Here is a 17,862-nt window from a genome sequence, read left to right as displayed (position 1 = left end):
GCTTTTGTTTGTCACTTTGTTTTTGTCCACCGTGTTCCTTTCAGTTGTTACTTTGTTGGCGTTGGTTAGTTCCTTGTGTCCCCTGCCCTTTTTGTTAATAAATATACTTTTTGTTCGCACCCGTTTGGTCCCCGTCAGTCTTGTCCGTCCGTTTTGTAACACTATTACACAGTAAACGTAATTAAAGATGTAAGATATCATGGAATATTATGATTCAAACTATTTATTTAGCACAGGCAGCATAAAGACATCAGTAAACAGTTTTCTGTTCACTATCGTTTCAGCTAAAAGCATCAGTTTCTGTGTTTGTCGAGACTCAAATGGCTACACTGTTTTCCATCACAGCTGGATCCATGTATGTATAGGGGATCTCCAGGCTCTCGTTTCTGACTTTGATGTTTGCACTTAACTGTAGAAGTTTTCCTTGAAAAACCTTGATCAGTTTGCGGGGAGTCTCCTCGGTGAAATGTTCCTCTGGGTATTGGCCAAGAGTGATCTGATGATACATTAATGACACATTGTTAACAAATCTTTCTCAGAATTGTCTTTGATCAAGTGACATATTAACATACTTTCCCATACGTGAAATCAATACATGTCGAGTTTCTGTGAATTTCAAGTCTTGTACACATGTACTTACACAGTCCGGTGACTGCCTACTGAGTAGCCACAAGGTAGCCATGCCGTGAACGGTTGCATTAATGTCTGGCAGTGTTTGCAGCAGCGTGTCCTCATTTGCAACCCCTTTTTTGGTTGGTGGAGGAAGTTGTAAAGTGATGGGAGTGTTGGGCATAAAGCCACCATAATCATACTGCAATGAAGGAGTCATTAGTCCATCAGTCGTTTTTTGTCCAGTACTATTGTTTACGAGCAAATACAGCAAAACTACACTTTGTGTTTACTGCCAACTAGGCAATGCTAACATGCTTAAACTCTGACTGGAACTGTGTATCAGCTCAGCATGTTTGCATTGTCAGAACACAAGAATGTTATCCTTTGTAGCATTTATAGCACAGCCATACAGAGCTGCTAGCAGAGCTGCAGACTCTGCTCCATTCGTGTCGTACAAACCAGTCACTTCAGCAGCTCTGCACAGTCCCTAAAGTTTCAAATCATCATTTATAGTTCTGTTGTACTACTGAACAACAGGATTGCAGAGCTTGGTGACTCCAGGCCTGTCTTTGAGAAAGTGGTAATTTTCCTCCTTAAATCAATAACCAACCTGCTGTTGGACAGTTTGCAGTCCTTCAGGTAAACGGGTCTGTGCATGACACAGTCAATCTAGAATTGGACTACATCCTCCAGTGTGTGAGAAGTTGGAAACCAATGTCAGAGACTAGTTTGTTGAGTTTAAATCTGTATTTAACACCATCATACCAGAGCTGCCCCAGACCAAATTCTCCCAGCCGACTGTGCATGAGCATCATCTGCTTCCTGACAGACGGGAGGCAGGGTTTAGGAAAACAGCTCCTCTGACCATCAGCACAGGAGCACCTTAGAGCTGCCTGCTCTTCCCCTCGTCTACTGTCTGTACAAAAAGCACTGCACCTCCTCTAGCGCCTCTATTAAACTCCTTAAATTTGCAGCCATCATTGGACTGATCCAGGATGGAATAAGGTCTGCATGCATAAAACATTATCAAAACAGTAGAGCTGATATTAGCTGATTTCCTTCAGAAGAGGACGGCGTGATTTATTCACCCCTCTCTCTCCAGTTATCAACAACTCCTTCGAGAACAATAGCAACATTATAATTAATCATCCTGGTCATCACCTGTCCGGTGTTGACAGCAGAGTGCTGGGCTGAGCAGGAGAAAATCACCATGGTGACAAACTTGACCAAGTCAGCCACGGTTTTAAAACTCTGTGGAATTCCTGAGAATTAGAGAGAAAAAACTTAGATTTAGATTAATTTAGATGATACGCATTATGATACTGGTTCAGAAAATTGCACCATTTATCATAAAGACTTAGTTTTCTTTGGAATAGAATCCATGTTCAAAAATGTCGCGAACCCAATTCTGTAGCTCAGAGTCTTCCAGGACCTCTTTGTCATTCTTGTAGTAGTATTCCAATATTTCCTGCACAAAGCTTTAACAAACAGTGGATAAGAGGTGTAGTAAACATTCTCAGTCAAATATGGTCTCTAATGTTGATTGAGACTGCAGTTAACTGGATTCAGTGTAGTGGCAAAGTCAACTGCAATGTCAGAGCAGCCAGACAGTGACAAAAACCATCTGACCCCAAATCATGTCTCCACAGAAAATGGACATCACATACCTGATGTTGGACAGGTGTAAATGGAAAAGCAAATTCTAAACTGAAATCTCTTGTGGCTGATATCAGGTTGGATGTGACCCCAAGTCTCATCTGAGACGCACACTGAGCAAAGAATGTGACTTTGTTTTCCACCTCAGTGCTGTGAGTCTTTATATACACATTAACTATCAGTTTGTGTTTTTCAGACAGCAAACTGTCCAAATATCTACCTGTGGATGATTTCCCAGAGCTTGAGTCCATCATCCCTGTAGTAGAAGCTCGGCACAGACTCCAGTCCACAATCAGCAATGTCGTCAGGTATACAGAGGGATTTATAAGTCAGTGACGACAGGGCTCTCTCCAGGATTGTGATCATAGCCTCTCCACCAGAAGCTGCATACTAAACAAGACAAGACAGGTAAGACACACAGTCGGATACAAAACATAGATAGTTGTTTACTCAGCAGTGTTTTCGTACCGTTGTAAAAGCACCATTCTCAGATATGAGAAGATTTCGAGCTAAGATGTTGATCTGCAGAGTGTAGCGAGTGTGAGGTATGAGGAGCTGAAGGAAAGAGGGAGATCTGTAAATAACACTACTTCTTGTCAACAAAGTCAGAAATCCTGGTGCTGCATGAACATGCAAGAACTATATCTGTATAGTGTACGCACTAAAATACTGTGGTTGGAATTATGCAAAAATCAGCATATTGAAAAAACTACAGCAGGTTCAGTCTTACCTTGTACAGAGGATGAATCATGGGAATGTTACGCAGCAGTGACACTGCAAACACCTCAGCCAGCAGGTGAGTCCGCAGCAGATGAGAGCTGAGCTGATGCTCACTGAAATCTGCACTTCTCACAAAGGTCTTGGCCAACAGCCAGTCGTACACAGAATCAGTGGGAACAAAGATGGGATTGTCATCTGCTGGAGTCTGTTTCAGCTGCAGAAGACAGAGTGACTGGGTTCATTCACTCCAGTTACCAGAACCCATCAATTCCTTATCACTGATAAGAGATCAGTGATTCTGCAGTAAAAAGTAGTATATTTCTGAAAAGAGCAATTATTTTACATGTACTGTTCTTGAGTAAATGTACTGCATTCCCCCACTGTTTATGGGGAAATTCCTATATTCATTGATTAGCTTTAACTTCAGAAGAAGTGCTTGTGTCTCTAAAGTCTCTAAATATTGTTGTTTATTAGATGAAAAGTACAAAGAAAGCAATGGTGCTGTAAGGTGAGGAAGTCCAGGGACCTCTTCAAAATCCACATTAACACAGGTCACATTTTAGATAGCTAAAAAGCCTACATGCTGGTAGATGAAGCTCGGATTAATAAATTAAGTACATACTGTAATTGTATCACTGAAGAGTTATAGGTATACGGTGGAGAATGACGTGAGAGGATCATCACCACTCAAGTGTCTGGTACTCACTCAGTATGAGCGACATAAGTTTGTTTCAATATTTTACATTTTTCTTAGTCACAAGGTACAAGGCAATGGCAGGGAAAGCGTGAGCTATGGCAGGTAGAACAGTGACACCATAACAAGTGGTGAGCATAGACAGTAAAGACGTTTCAATGCAGCTAGGACGACGGTTGGTTTGACTGGACGTCCTGTACAGGAGATGTTTAACAGCACAGAGGAAGCACCTTAGAACAATGACAAGATGAAGCTGAACTTGTACTGAACTTGTGTTTTTGGGAGCTTCAACAGCTTGTCAAACTGGTTTACGACAATAACTTTCATACGTGTTGAGCTCAGTGAGGAAGTAATAAAGCGATTTTACCAGCAGCAATTTTACCAGAGAATCCATTTCAGCGACAGTAGCTGCTACTTGCAAAGGTTGTAGCATGTTGTTACACCATTAGTAAGGTGGATGCTGCTGTTGTTACAGCCACATTGAGACTGTAGCTCACAGTTTTGAAAGTAGGTGTATGTGATTGTCACTCTCACCTGAATAGCGATGGGCATCAGTTTATCATCAGGGGTTTTGTGGAGCAGGACCAGTGGCGCCATCAAGTACTGTTCCTTCCCATTGACGATGTTTGGTTGCAGTCCATCCAAATTCTTGTAGTCACACAGAAATATGTTTCCATTCTGTTTGGAAATTTAGGGTTAGGGTTAGGGGGTGAAGTCATGGGACAAGACATTGCTCTAATAATATCTACCAGAATCTATTTACCAATTACCTTCATTTCATCTGCCAAGCTACGACCGTGGAGGAAGACCATGTCATCGGTGACAGGAAAGTTACTTGGCAGAGCAGTGCAACGCTGGATTATCATGGGGTTGATGCCATTTAGAAACTGGTACCCGAACAAAGAGTCTGCTTTCCAATGTTTTGTGATGTAGGCTGGAAAAAGAAAAGTGTGTGTGCATTTTTGCTTTTTTGCGGATGTTCTATTTTTGCACTTTCAGAGATGTGCCATTCATTTATAAAAGGGTAAAATGCACTCCAGAGTTCAGATGTTCAGTCTTCATGTCCCAGCACAATCATTCAATGTCTTTACACACTGTAGAAATTCTACAGTAGTTTGTAATGTGATTGTCCATAATGCAAATCTACTATGTTGCTCTTCTCTGTATGTTCCAGTCAATGGCTCTTTCACTCATCATTGGTGTCGTTGTACAGACTGTAAATCCCCTTTCAGGTAAAATTAGGATTTGTATATTGATTTGATGAACTACTGTAATAATAGAGTACCTGATAAGTCCGTTGATTTGCAACAGAACACTTGACTGATATGCTGCATATCAGGCCACCTCTCTGCAAGATCAGCCAGCCCCTTTAGTTTCAGCTCCGTCAGTCTAGAAAATAAACATACAGTAAAGTGTTGCCGTACATTATAGCTACACATATAAAGGTGGATGGATAGATAGGATTGGAGGACCTCACCCAGTGGCTATATTGTAGAAAAACTGTGTAGCCTTGGTGAAGGAGAACTGCAACTCACAAGGCAAAGACAGAGCGTTTTCTGCTCTCATGCAGTGAGGCAGTCCGTCTTTATACACGTCCCACCTGGGAGAAAACAGAAGAGCACACAGGTGAGAAACTTGAAAAGTCTAGATTCCAGTCCATCTGCAATTTTCATTTACAGTATTACATGCAAGAATACCATACCGGCATGGAATCAGTATTGTAAGTACATAAACGTCAAACTGGTGAGGAGGTCTGGATGAATGTGATCAACAATAAAATATTAGCAAACCCCCTGTCACTGTATAAACTAGTTAAAATCAGCTCCACCTTTACCAGCTGAAGTTAATGTTCCTCAGTCTGTTGGTAGCAACACGCTTTGGTCTCGATTTTCTCTTTTTGTCAAACAAATCTGGTCTCAACTTCTACACTGGTGAGTTTGTTTAAAACACACTTGTTCTTAAAGTAGAGGTTGTAGTAGTGAAGTATTTCTCTGAGCAAGTACTTTTACTTGACTGCAGTATTGTGTAAGATAAGATTTAAAACGAACGTGCTGTTCCTCTCTATTCTGTCACATTATCGTGTTTCCGCTATGTGTCTGATAAACCCTGAATCTCAGTTTATTAATATATAATGAACTTTAGAGGAATCCAGAGTTCCCCCAACCCACACCCATAAACATTGCTCTACATCTGCACACTCGTGGTCCACAGCTCTGAGATCTCACCGGTAGTCTTTCTCTCGTTGCCTCAGCTCCTGCTGCCGACAGCTGTGTAGATCGGTGTCTTCAAAGACTCTGAGAGCTTTATAGAAAATAAAAGGTAACTGTAGACACATTGCTGTGATTTTTCCCGGCCAGATTATTATATTATATATATTATATTATGTAATATATAGAGATTATATATTATAAGTACAGAACCTTGCTGTTCACAAACCTGTTCCCTCCCTGAAGCAGTGCACCTTGCTGTCACTGATCCAGCGGTAGATGGGAAATATGTAGGTTTGCCCTTCAGGGGATTTTATTTCCACCTTGTCGGGGAACCATGAGTCTTCTATGAACAGCCAGCCGCACTGTTTGTTCAGCTCTACCAAAACCAGCTTTCCGACAGATTTAAAGCAGGAAACAGTAAAACTCGACACATGGAGTAGACAAAGTAGAATGTGGATCAACTACAACTGGTTTCACTACAGTCACTTAGTTTTTATGTTTCAATACAGACAAAACTGAGGAATTTATTTTACCATAGAGATGGGTATTCCATATTCTAGACTTACTTCTCCTTTGCTGAAGGGTAAAATCCAGTGGACTGTACTGATGAGCTTCGTGTCTTTGCTCTCCCCATCTGTGCCCACCAGCTTAATAAAGATATTGTTAAAGGTGGTGGCATCAACACACTTACCAGTGTATACAATCACTTCATAATCCACCATGTTAACTGCAGAAAGCAGAAGAACCCTGGTGGCAGAGGAAAATAATATGGTTTATTCAGTGTTAGCCAGAGGAAGAATCGTTATTAAGGTAGAGGTATGTATGAGATATTTATGAATACTATATAGTTACATGTGTTAAAAAATGTAAATGTAGAATATAACAGCCATTATTGTTGCAGCAGTGGTGCAACCACTGGGAACATTATGTCCAGACAACATGGGTCAGCAAAGCCACTGGTACAAATCAGAGTACAATATCACCAAGGGGAGGATGGCGTTCATTTATGTCCTGTCCAAAACCATCACTCATTGCTAAACTACCAGTCCTTCATTCCTGGTTCAGCTGACCATGCCATGTGCATGGCCATGTTATCAGACAAAAAACCTAACCCTAACCCTGGAAAATCAACATTCTCCCTCTGTTTATGTTTAGCAGCAGTAAAAAAATGAAATGCTTGACATCGTTAGTAATGTTTAAACCACCTGACAGATTTTAATTTTGATCACATTTTTGTTTAGTTTAATTTACTCATGTTTTATTATTTCATTTTACAGTTTTTATTCCTCATATAGACCTGGCCTACAATCTTTTTAGGCCACTCTGAACATAAAGAAAACAGAGAGTCTTTCATACTTGTAACCCTTGAATATTTAAGGTTTTTATGAACATTATTCCTAAATTTATAGAAATCCCTTTTTGTCCAGTTAAAATCAATCAAAATGTGATCGAATGTAATAACGGCTTAAAAATCAGGCCTTGACCAGGGAGTCTTTAAGTACAGTAAAAATAAAACAAATGAAAAATGTTATTAACAGCAGACCAAAGTCAACACAACAAACAAAATAGGAGAAGAAAGGCTGTATTAGCAATGACAGTGTTTGTACAACTCTGTAAAACACCATTAATTGAATGAATAGCTATCACTGTCATATATACACTACAGTACTGCTGCTAAACTCCATCATACATTAAGGTTCATTTGTTCAGTCTGCCCTCAGTAATAGAAATTGAAGTAGATAAAATACACAGGTGAGGTCTCTGACAGTTTCTTTATGGGTGTTGAAATCTTTTTAGAGCACAATGGTAAATAGTAGTAGTAGTTCTGCTCTTATATATATATATAAGATATATAGCACTTTTCTACATAATGGATACTCAACGTGCCTTTACACTACATCCCATTCGCACACACACACTCCACGCCGATGGCAGAGCTGCTGCTGTGCAGCTGATCTGACTCACCAGGGGCAACTTGGGGTTCAGTATCTTGCCCAAGGACATTTTGGCATGTGACAGAAGGAGCCGGGAATGGAACTACCGCTCCTATGATTGGTAAACAACTGCCTACAGCCACCCCTTCAATCACCTGGAGATTTGTATCAGAAATGAATTTTTTATGAAATATAACATCAGAAAAATTCACAGCAACACTGTAACAGACTAGTCAAGGCTGCAGCAGCTAATTATTAAAAACTTTACCTAGAGCAGCTGTTATGTTAGGCTACCTTAGGTTCTTAAAGTCCTGCACCTTTCTTACCTCTCATCCCTGTAACCTCACTGATCCATTTGGGTTCCTTTCATTCACACACATGTATTCTGTCTAACCTCATTGTCAACCTGTGCATCCACAGAGCAAACAAGAAGGGGCTCAGAGCTGATCCTTGATGCAGAGTCACCTCCACCTTCAACTCCTCTGTCACACCTACAGCTCACCTCACCACTGTCTTACGGCTCTCATACCTGACCTGCATTACTCTCACATCCTTCTTCACTCCAGACTTCCTCATACAAACCACAGCTCCTCTCTCAGCACCCTCTCAGATGCTTTTTCTAGATCTACGAAGACACAGTACAACTCCCTTTGGCCATCTCTGTACATCTGTTGTACTGTTTCTAAGCATGAAACACTATTGCTGCTCACAAACACTCACCTCTGCTCTCAGCCTAGCTTCCAATACTCTGGGTCATCAGCTTTATTCCTGCCACAGCTCTGCACGACTCCCTTGTAAATTACACTTCTCCTCCATTCCTCGGGCGTCCTCTCACTCTCCAAGATCTTGTTAAACAAGCTAGTCAGAAACTCTACTGCCACCTTTCCTAGACACTTCAATACCCCCACAGGTATCTCATCAGGATCAGCTGCCTTTCCACTCTTCATCCTCCTCCTCCTCACTTCACTCTTACTAATCTTTACTACTTCCTGCTCCACAACAGACACCTCTTCTACTCTTTGGTCTCTTTCATTTTCCACATTCACTAACTCTTCAAAGTACTCCTTCCATCTTCCGTCACACTTCTGGCACCTGTCAATACATTTCCATCCCTATCTTTAATCACTCTAACCTGCTGCACATCTCTCCCGTCTCTATATTTTTGCCTCGTCAACCTGTACCAATCCACCTCTCCCTCCTTACTGTCCAACCTAACATACAAATCCTCATATACCCTTTGTTTGGTCTTCGCCACCTCTACCTTCACCTTACGCTGCAGCTCCCTGTGCTCCTGTCTACTATCTTCAGTCCTCTGTGTCCCAGTTCTTCTTAGCTAACCTCTTACTCTGTATACACACCTGGACTTCTTCATAGCAGCGCCAAGTCTCCTTGTCCACTTTCCACTTCCCTGATGACACACCAAGTGTCCTCCTACCTGTCTCCCTAATCACATTAGCTGTAGTTGTCCAGTCATCTGAAAACACTCCTAACCAACCAGAGCCTGCCTTATCTCCTCCCTGAAAACTACACACCATTCTTCTCTTTTTAAGGTCCACCACTTCGTCCTTTGTTTCCTTTACTCCTCTTCATCTTCCTCACCACCATAGTCATTTTACACCCCACCACCTGAGATCTAGTCCACCTGAGTGCTTCTACCTCAGCTCTTGTATGTCACACTATGTTCCTGCCTCTTCTGGAAGAAAATATTCACTACAGCCATCTCCATCCTTTTTGTAAAGTCTACCACCATCTGTCCTTCTGTGTTCCTGTCCTGAAGACAAAACCTGTCCATCAAAATCTCATCACCTCTGTTCCCTTCACCAACATGTCCATTAAGTTCTTCACCAATCACCACTCTCTCACCTCTGAGGATGCTCTGCATTACATCATCTAACTCACTCCAGAACTCCCATCCTACCTGTGGGACATACCACATAACAACACTGAACACCACACCTAATTTCCAGCTACAGAGTCATCACCCTGTCTGACACTCTTTTCACCTCTCGAACATTCCTGACAAACTCCTTTTTCAGAATAACTCCAACTTAATTTCTCTTCCCAACGACATCATGGTAAAACAACTTTAACCCTGATCCATCTCTTCTAGCCTCGCTACCTTTTCACCTGGTCTTCTGGACACACAGTATGTCCACCTTTCTTCTCTGCATCATGTGAATCAACTGTCTAGCCTTGCTTGTCATTTTTCTAACAGTCAAAGTCCTACTGTCAGCCCTACACTCTTGCATTTTCCTCTTCTCTTTCTGCCTATGAACATAACGTCCTCCTGTCCTCTTTAGACCAAGGCTCTGCCCTTCCTCAGCTCATTGTTTCACTCACCATTTCACTGGTCTTTGATTCACCTCAGACCTGCCTCCTAGCTCCTGTGTCTCTAAACTCCATTACCCTTTACTCTACTGCCTAGTTTTGTCTTTTAGTCTTTCTCTCCCAACATTCCTCGCTCGACCCCCGTCTACCACTGTCTGTTCCTGGCCATAGACGTTAGCTACGACCTATCACCCAAAATCTCCTGCTCCCTGACTCCACACTCTCCTGTTCAACAACAATTTCCAGAATCCTCAGCTCACCTGTTACCAGCTCTTGTTTCCTGTGTCATATTTCCCTTTTCCCCTCCTGAGCCTCTTAAAATAAATCTTTTAACTAATCATAGTGTTATCGTGTCCTCCTTATCAACTGGTTGAGGTACCAATCCTTTCATACACTTTCATCCTGCAATATATACAGTTCTGCATAATTTATTTATTTATCTCTTCTGTTGGTGTATGCTTTTGCACAATGGTTACTGCAACACTGGAATTTCCCTTTGGGCTTAATAAAGTATATACAGAGAAGAGCGAGGCCATAAATGTTATTTTGCATGTGCTGTAACCACTGGGATACCAGGAAACTCCTTAAAGTAATTTCTAGATTGTATATACAGATTATGCTAAATTATAATGCTAGATGAATAATAAGGCAGTGACCAAGTTTGTTGTGCATAAGAACTTTTATCACTTTGTTTTATCCGGAGCTTAGTGAGATGGAAAGTTGCTACAACAATTTATTAAGACTGAAAGAAAGAATGGCTGAGATGGATTGATTCAGAAAATATTAATCTCAACTACAAGCAGAAGGAGGTGTGCCGCAGCTACATGGATCGGATTTATTCCACATTTTCCTTCCACATTCCCCCCAAACACATTTGTTGTGTCTTTAGTCTTTAGAAAGATTCCCGTAAGAGAGGATGTGCTGATTTACGGTAAATTGTTTAGAATGAACAGAACAAGTTAATCAGGACAAGTTAGTCAGGACATTTCACTTGAGTTTCAATTTCTCTTTTATTGGACACGATCCAAGGTCGTTCAAACATGTCCCTTTGTGTGCACCATGTCCTTATGAGACATCAGTAGAGATCACTGAGCCAGACTGTATGTAGTGAAAGATGTTAGGAACTAAGATTGAATTAAATATTATTGTCTATTACATTATTCACAGATCACTGATTCCACAACTGGAGACGGTTTTCTGCTGACTTTCAGGACAGATTCACTTGTAAACCAACACTTCAGACCCACATATTTACATTTAGTCATTTAGCAGACGCTTTTATCCAAAGCAACTTACAAGTGAGGAACAAGGCAAGCAAACAAAATCCAAGTCAAGGAGAAAAAACATCAAAGCAAAAGTGCTATCAAAAAAGATTCCAGTAAGAGAGGATGTGCTGATTTACAGTAAATTGTTTAGAATGAAACCTTGTCTGTTTCTGTCATCACAGAACAAGTTAGTCAGGACATTTCACTTGAGTTTCAATTTCTCTTTTATTGGACATGATCCAAGGTCGTTCAAACATGTCCCTTTGTGTGCACCATGTCCTCATGAGACATCAGTAGAGATCACTGAGCCAGACTTTATGTAGTGAAAGAGGTTAGGAACTAATAAAATATTATTGTCTATTACATTATTATTATCTATTTTCCTTTGACAGTTTCAGCCAAACCACAATTTTAAATCTAAATAAATAGTAACCACTGACAGATAGGCACTGATTGCAATTATCTAAGCCAATTCTGATTTCTTTTCTTTCTAATACATTTGACAGCATATACGATTTTTTGTACTTTTTCATTCATGAATATATTAATTGTAATTTTTTTAATCAACTTTTATGTAACTTTTACATCGTCCGTCTTTCTGTTGGTCTTATACCATAGTAAAAGTTCCCCAGGTTACTGGACAAACCAGTAACCAAGTTACATTTTTCTACCGTTCCACATAACAGTACCAGGCAAACAATATGATAAAGAAGATGTGTTGTGTGTCTGTCATTTTACTGACTGTAACTGTGCAACAGAGCATGTAAGCAGGTAAAGTTTGGACAGAACTGCCTTGTTAAAAGAGGAGGCAGTGTCCTGAAAAAGTATGTGAACCTTTCAGAATTGAATTTTTTTTCTGCATTGATTTATCATAAAGAGTCCACTTCCAGTCAGGAAGGCACCTGGCTGACCAGTGAATTCAAACCTGAATCGCTGCGTCGAAAACAATATCAAAGGAAGAAATGTCTGAAGACACAGTAGAGTTATCCAGTGAAAATAATAGGAAAAGGCATGTGAGTGTGTGATAGAACCCAGGAACGTAGTGTGGATGGTATCAACTGCTGATCAAAGTTCACAGCTGTGTAGCTCTGAAACCAGAAGGGAACCAAGTTCAATTGAAATTCATGTGAATTTATTTTAAGAAACAAATTTCAGTCTTTAAAAGTTTCCAACTAACACAAAACTGAATTCAGACAAAATGAAACAAGTTTTTCTGATGCTCTTTATTGATTGCAGTAGATGCAGGGGCTTGTTGGGGGTGGTCAGTGTGGAAATGGCTCCAGCTGCAGCTCTTCATGCGAGTCTCACTTGACACGTATAAGGTTTTTCTTCCCCACATGGGGCATCGTTCCACAGCCCCCAGGCTGCAAACACAGAACATGATTGAAACTAACTGTGGCTACTGTCGCTTATTTAATCAATTAAAACACAACAACAACCATTTCCTGTGTTTGGACAGTTTGTTGTAGATGTTTCCTCCAGAAGAAAACAGAGTTTATTAGTTCAGGAGATTCAGTTCCAAGTAACTAAAACTGTCAGATACATGTAGTACAATATTTCCCTCTGAGTTGTAATCAAGTAAAAGTAAATTAACTGGAACCACTCCCGTAAAATGCTACTAAATATACTACTACTAAATATACTTTGCCAGCATCAGCTGAGTTCATGTTTGATTTCATGTTTTATCCTGTTTACAGCTCTAATGATCCACAAATCATTCCCTTCAGTTACTTACACCAGTAGTTCATCTCCACACATCCCTCTCTAAACAGGAAATTGTCTGGCTGCCGACCGGCCCAGTTGGTAAAGGTGCGATCAAGACCATCTGTCCACTGAAAAACATATTTACCCGAAGGTATCTGAAAAAACAGAACAGTTATTAGATGAGTGTTGCATTTATTACATTTCATTATGTCAGCTGTCTTACTCAGCCCCACAACCTCAAGGTCCTAGCTACTTCACAGCTCTGTATGTGAAAACGCACCTTTGAAAGTCTGAATCCGATCCAGTAGTGAGGTTTCCTGGGGTGAACTTTGTACATGGCACACAGCACTTTGTTCAGTTCATCTTGGTTATGAATCGACACCAGCTGCCCTTTGAAACTGCCAACAATGTACTTATTGCAGGCAGCCTGAAATCAGTAAAGACCAGAAGAACTGTCATCTCATCTAAAAGTATTAAATACAACAAAATAAAAGTACTTGTATATTGTCTAGTGTTTGTTATTACGCTACACGTAAAAGTCAGACATTCTACTGGAAAGGACAGGAAATAATAAAGTTAATCTTATCTTACATCGAGTACTCAGGGTCTCGGGGTCATGTGGAGGTAAACAGGTTAAAGATCTCACCTCTGCACTGTCAAAGTTGAGATTCTGTGTGTAGAAGAAGGCCCTGACACAGCGGTTGGCATCCAACTGGTACCAGGGTCCGTCCTTCAGATCCTGTCTGCACGGCACCACAGGATTCTTCTTACACAGCTCATCAATTTCTGATAAGAGACACAAGTGCTGTCACAGTTGGCTCCCTGTTCTGAAGAGAACATCAGAGGCTGTGTGTTTCTTACCCTGTGCTGAGACTTTCATGGTCAGCGTCAGCATCAGGATGGCAACAGCAGGACGCATGGCTCACAGATCACTGATTCCACAACTGGAGACGGTTTTCTGCTGACTTTCAGGACAGATTCACTTGTAAACCAACACTTCAGACCCACACATTTACATTTAGTCATTTAGTAGACGCTTTTATCCAAAGCGACTTACAAATGAGGAACAAGGCAAGCAAACAAAATCTAAGTCAAGGAGAAAAAACATCAAAGCAAAGTGCTATCAAAAAAGTGTTTCTGTTTCAAGAGATGTAAGTACAAGTGCAAAGGAAGATGCGGAAGAGTTCTGTTTTCAGCAGTTTTTTAAATATTGAAAGTGAGGTCACTGAGCGTGCAGAGTTTTGATTGAAAATGAGGCATCCTGCTGAATTTTGGATTATCTGCAGGGGTTTGGGTCAAGACAAGATATGATCAACGCCTGTACAATGAGTTGGGTCGTGTACTCCGTCAGGTAGGGTCGGATCTTTCTGATGTTGTAAAGGGCAAATCTACACGACCTAGAGACTGTGGCGATGTGTTCCGTGAAGGTCAGCTGATCATCATAATTAACTAACTGGACTCCACATTAACTTAAAGACATTAACTGTTATACTGGACTGCTGCCTACACAGCATGTAATCACCCATATGAGGATGGGTTCCCTGTTGAATCTGGTTCCTCTCAAGGTTTCTTCCTGTTGTCTTCTCAGGGAGTTTTTCTTGCCACCGTCGCCCTTGACTTGCTCATCAGGGACAATCTGATTATTATGACTCATACACATACACTGTTCATGTACTGTTCTTTGGTTGTGTAAAGCTGCTTTGTGACAATGTCAATTGTAAAAAGCGCTCTACAAATGATGATGACCCCCAGATTTCTGGCCATCTTAGCGGGGACAATCACCACAGATCCAATGTTGATGCTGATGTTATGTTGTGTCAAAGGTCTGGCAGGGAAAACTAGAACTTCAGTCTTGGAAATGTTAAGTCGAAAGGGTCTTTCTCTCATCCAAGCAGAGATGTCAGAGAGACAGGCAGCGATGCGAGATGAGACAGTAGAGTCATCAGGTGGAAAGGACAGGAAGAGCTGTGTGTCATCCGCATAGCAGTGATAAGAAAAGCCATGTGAATGGATGATAGAGCCTAGAGAAGAAGTATAGATGGAATAAAGAAGAGGACCAAGGACTGAGCCCTGCAGTACACCGGTGGAGAGGTTATGAGAGTCAGAGACACGCCTCTGCCAGGATGCCTTTAAGGTTCGTCCGGACAAGTATGACAGAAGCCAGGCTAGAGCTGATCTAGAGATGCCCAAGTCTGAGAGTGCAGTCATAAGAATCTGATGTTTCACAGTGTCAAAGGCTGCAGATACGTCTAATAAAATAAGAACAGGAGAGTTACCTGCAGCTTTTGCCACCCGTAGGGAAGAAGCAGGGAGTTCGTTCTCAGCCCTGACTACAGTCTGCAGCTTAACTCTCTGGAAGCATACAACTACTGTGCCCTGCGAATTTCCTAAGCATTGAAAGAGGAGGAGGAAAGTGTGTACGATGCACTTTTACATGTTTTCCTTTGAGCTCACCGCTGATGATTGACACATTGTTCTCACTCAGATCAGGGGAATGTGGCTGATTAGAAGTAGAGTCTGAGATCTATACACAGCATAATCCTTCTTCATACAACAAGATAACTGACTTCACATCACTCACAAATTCTCTACTGATTGTGTTGCAGGCCCGGGAGGCTACGACCTGTCAAAATTACCGACACATTTTACAACAAAGATGTTTTTCTCACCTCTGTCTGTTGGTCTGAATCTTCGTCTGTCTGGAGTCTATCGGGTTGATCACTGTAACCCTTTAATACAAGTGGAAAATGCCTTGGATACATTTTGATTTTACTGTTCAAACACAGGCCAGAACAAATTTTCATGACCTGTAGTTAATTAACCTCATTAGCTGCTAAATGTTCTTCCAGCGCTACCTTGTTAGTACCATTGACTTTTCCAGACTGTTGGTGCCTCTGTCCTCCAACTTTTTGAGACATGTTTCTGCATCAGTTTTAACATGACTTTGTTGTTAAATTGGTTCATTTTCATGTTCTCACTTAAAACATTTGATGTGTTTTCTTTGTTCTAATCTAAATAGAATATTAGTTTAGAAGATTTCCAAACCATTACATCTGTTCTTATGTAGGTTTTACATTGAGTCCTAACGCTTACTTTGGAATAGGGGTTGTATTTTGCGGTGTCCAGTGTCCCTGTGCCTTAATGAAACTTAATGTTATTCTCTTATAGTGAGATGTAACATCCTGAACCTGAATGTGAAAAATTTATTAGGGAAGTTGATGTTTGTGCTGGATCAACTTGTGGTTTCCTCCCTGTCCTGCAGCGTTGTCACAGCAAACACAGATGTACTAAGAACTAATGTTTGTGCTCATCAGCTCAGTGAGCCTCACATGCTGTCCTTTGTCTCTGCAGAGCGAGTCTGATATGTCATATGATATGTCCACATACCCTACTCTTGAACCTGGTTGAACCATTCAATTCTAAAAGAGTGATATGTTGACACCATTACTACAGGATGTGACTGATGGAAACGTGATCAGGTCAGCTCTGTCTGTTTGACAGAGACCAAGCTGTGGCGGACAGGGGCCTCCATGGGACTAATGACAATGACTTTAGTAACAACATGTTTTAATTCTTTAAATATTATGAACATATGCTTTCATTCTGTATGAAATGAAAGAAAAGAATCTCTAACATTGCACAGAGGAGTAAAAGGCACCACACACACACAAAAAAAATTCTTCCTGTTTCTTCCCTTTGCAATTGGCTCTAGAAAAGCATAAGTGAACAAAATTAGTTAGGTAACATTTTTAGATTATAATTTGCAAGTTTCTTTTTGCTGTTAATAAGCTTTTCTATACTCGTGAGACATTTTTAAACAAAGTTAAATACATGAAGACACGACCTTAAAAATGAAATAATCTCTTGTTAATTTTAGGTAATACATTTGAGAATTTTAGCAAATCAACCTAACTCACATTATTTGAGGAAAACTCACATTATCTATCCCTCCAAATTCCACCATTGCAGGCAGTGCAGTCATTAACTTTAAACTTCAAATGGATTAATAAAGTTCATCTTATCTTAAATGTAATGTTACTTTGGCTCTGTTGAACTTCACATGGAATGAGTCAAATGCAGTCAATCGTGTTGTTGCTCAAAAATGAGTAGCTTAGTATGAGCAACTACATTAATGTCACAGCATTGCTATCAAAATCAGAACCAGGTTCCTACAACCTTGACAAAGGTTGAGATGGATAGAGACTAAACTTGCACAAAGATGATTGCGCATATTTTCACAGCTCAATAAATACTTATACTGTTATTTGTAAACCGACTGTTTTAACTGCTAATTTACATATGAAGGTTGATTAACTTTCTCCTCATGTCTTGTAAAACCAAACAATGAGCATTTACTTTCCAAATAATCTTGGGTACGAGTCTGGAAAAAGAAGAACCTGCAATATCCACTTTAAGATGACTTTTATTTTTGACAAAGATGTGACAGAGTCTGAAACACACTCTGAGTATTGGAGGACCAAGGGCAGCCTGTTCGTTCTTTTCTCCGGACTGGACTTTTCTCATGATGCCTCTGCACCCAAAACAGCTGCTTCCAGATTAATTATTTCTCAGGATGTCTTGTGAAAGTGAGACCTTGAGGGTTTTTCTAAAATTTGGAACCATTAGACTGAGTCTGGATAGGCACACATGAAAATTTCTATTGCATTGTGCTTTGTACTCGTTATGTTCCTGTACTGCTAAATTAAGTGATATTTCTATATCAAGTTGAGGAGTCTGCT

At 40.6% G+C, this 17,862-nt stretch overlaps 1 protein-coding gene and 1 long non-coding RNA gene across 2 annotated transcripts; both read right to left on the bottom strand.

The window, feature by feature from the left end:
• Positions 1–316: 316 nt before the first annotated feature.
• LOC113174520 (arachidonate 15-lipoxygenase B-like) lies at positions 317–6,614 on the bottom strand. Its single transcript, XM_033325929.1, is given in 14 exon segments — positions 317–496; positions 641–811; positions 1,774–1,874; positions 1,954–2,090; positions 2,489–2,658; positions 2,737–2,823; positions 2,999–3,202; positions 4,217–4,360; positions 4,453–4,616; positions 4,968–5,071; positions 5,160–5,282; positions 5,908–5,983; positions 6,119–6,323; positions 6,459–6,614. Coding segments are annotated over 14 exon segments (2,022 nt in total).
• Positions 6,615–13,869: 7,255 nt separating this feature from the next.
• Positions 13,870–15,819, bottom strand: LOC113174885. The gene is made up of 3 exons (XR_003299918.1): positions 15,793–15,819; positions 13,985–14,088; positions 13,870–13,909 (listed from the first exon to the last, which is right to left on the bottom strand). It is a non-coding gene; the product is annotated as an uncharacterized LOC113174885 (long non-coding RNA).
• Between the last annotated feature and the right edge of the window lie 2,043 nt (positions 15,820–17,862).

This window comes from Anabas testudineus, chromosome 3 (genome assembly GCF_900324465.2).
Source record: "Anabas testudineus chromosome 3, fAnaTes1.2, whole genome shotgun sequence".
Lineage (NCBI taxonomy): Eukaryota > Metazoa > Chordata > Actinopteri > Anabantiformes > Anabantidae > Anabas > Anabas testudineus.
This window is presented reverse-complemented; position numbering and strand designations above follow the sequence as displayed.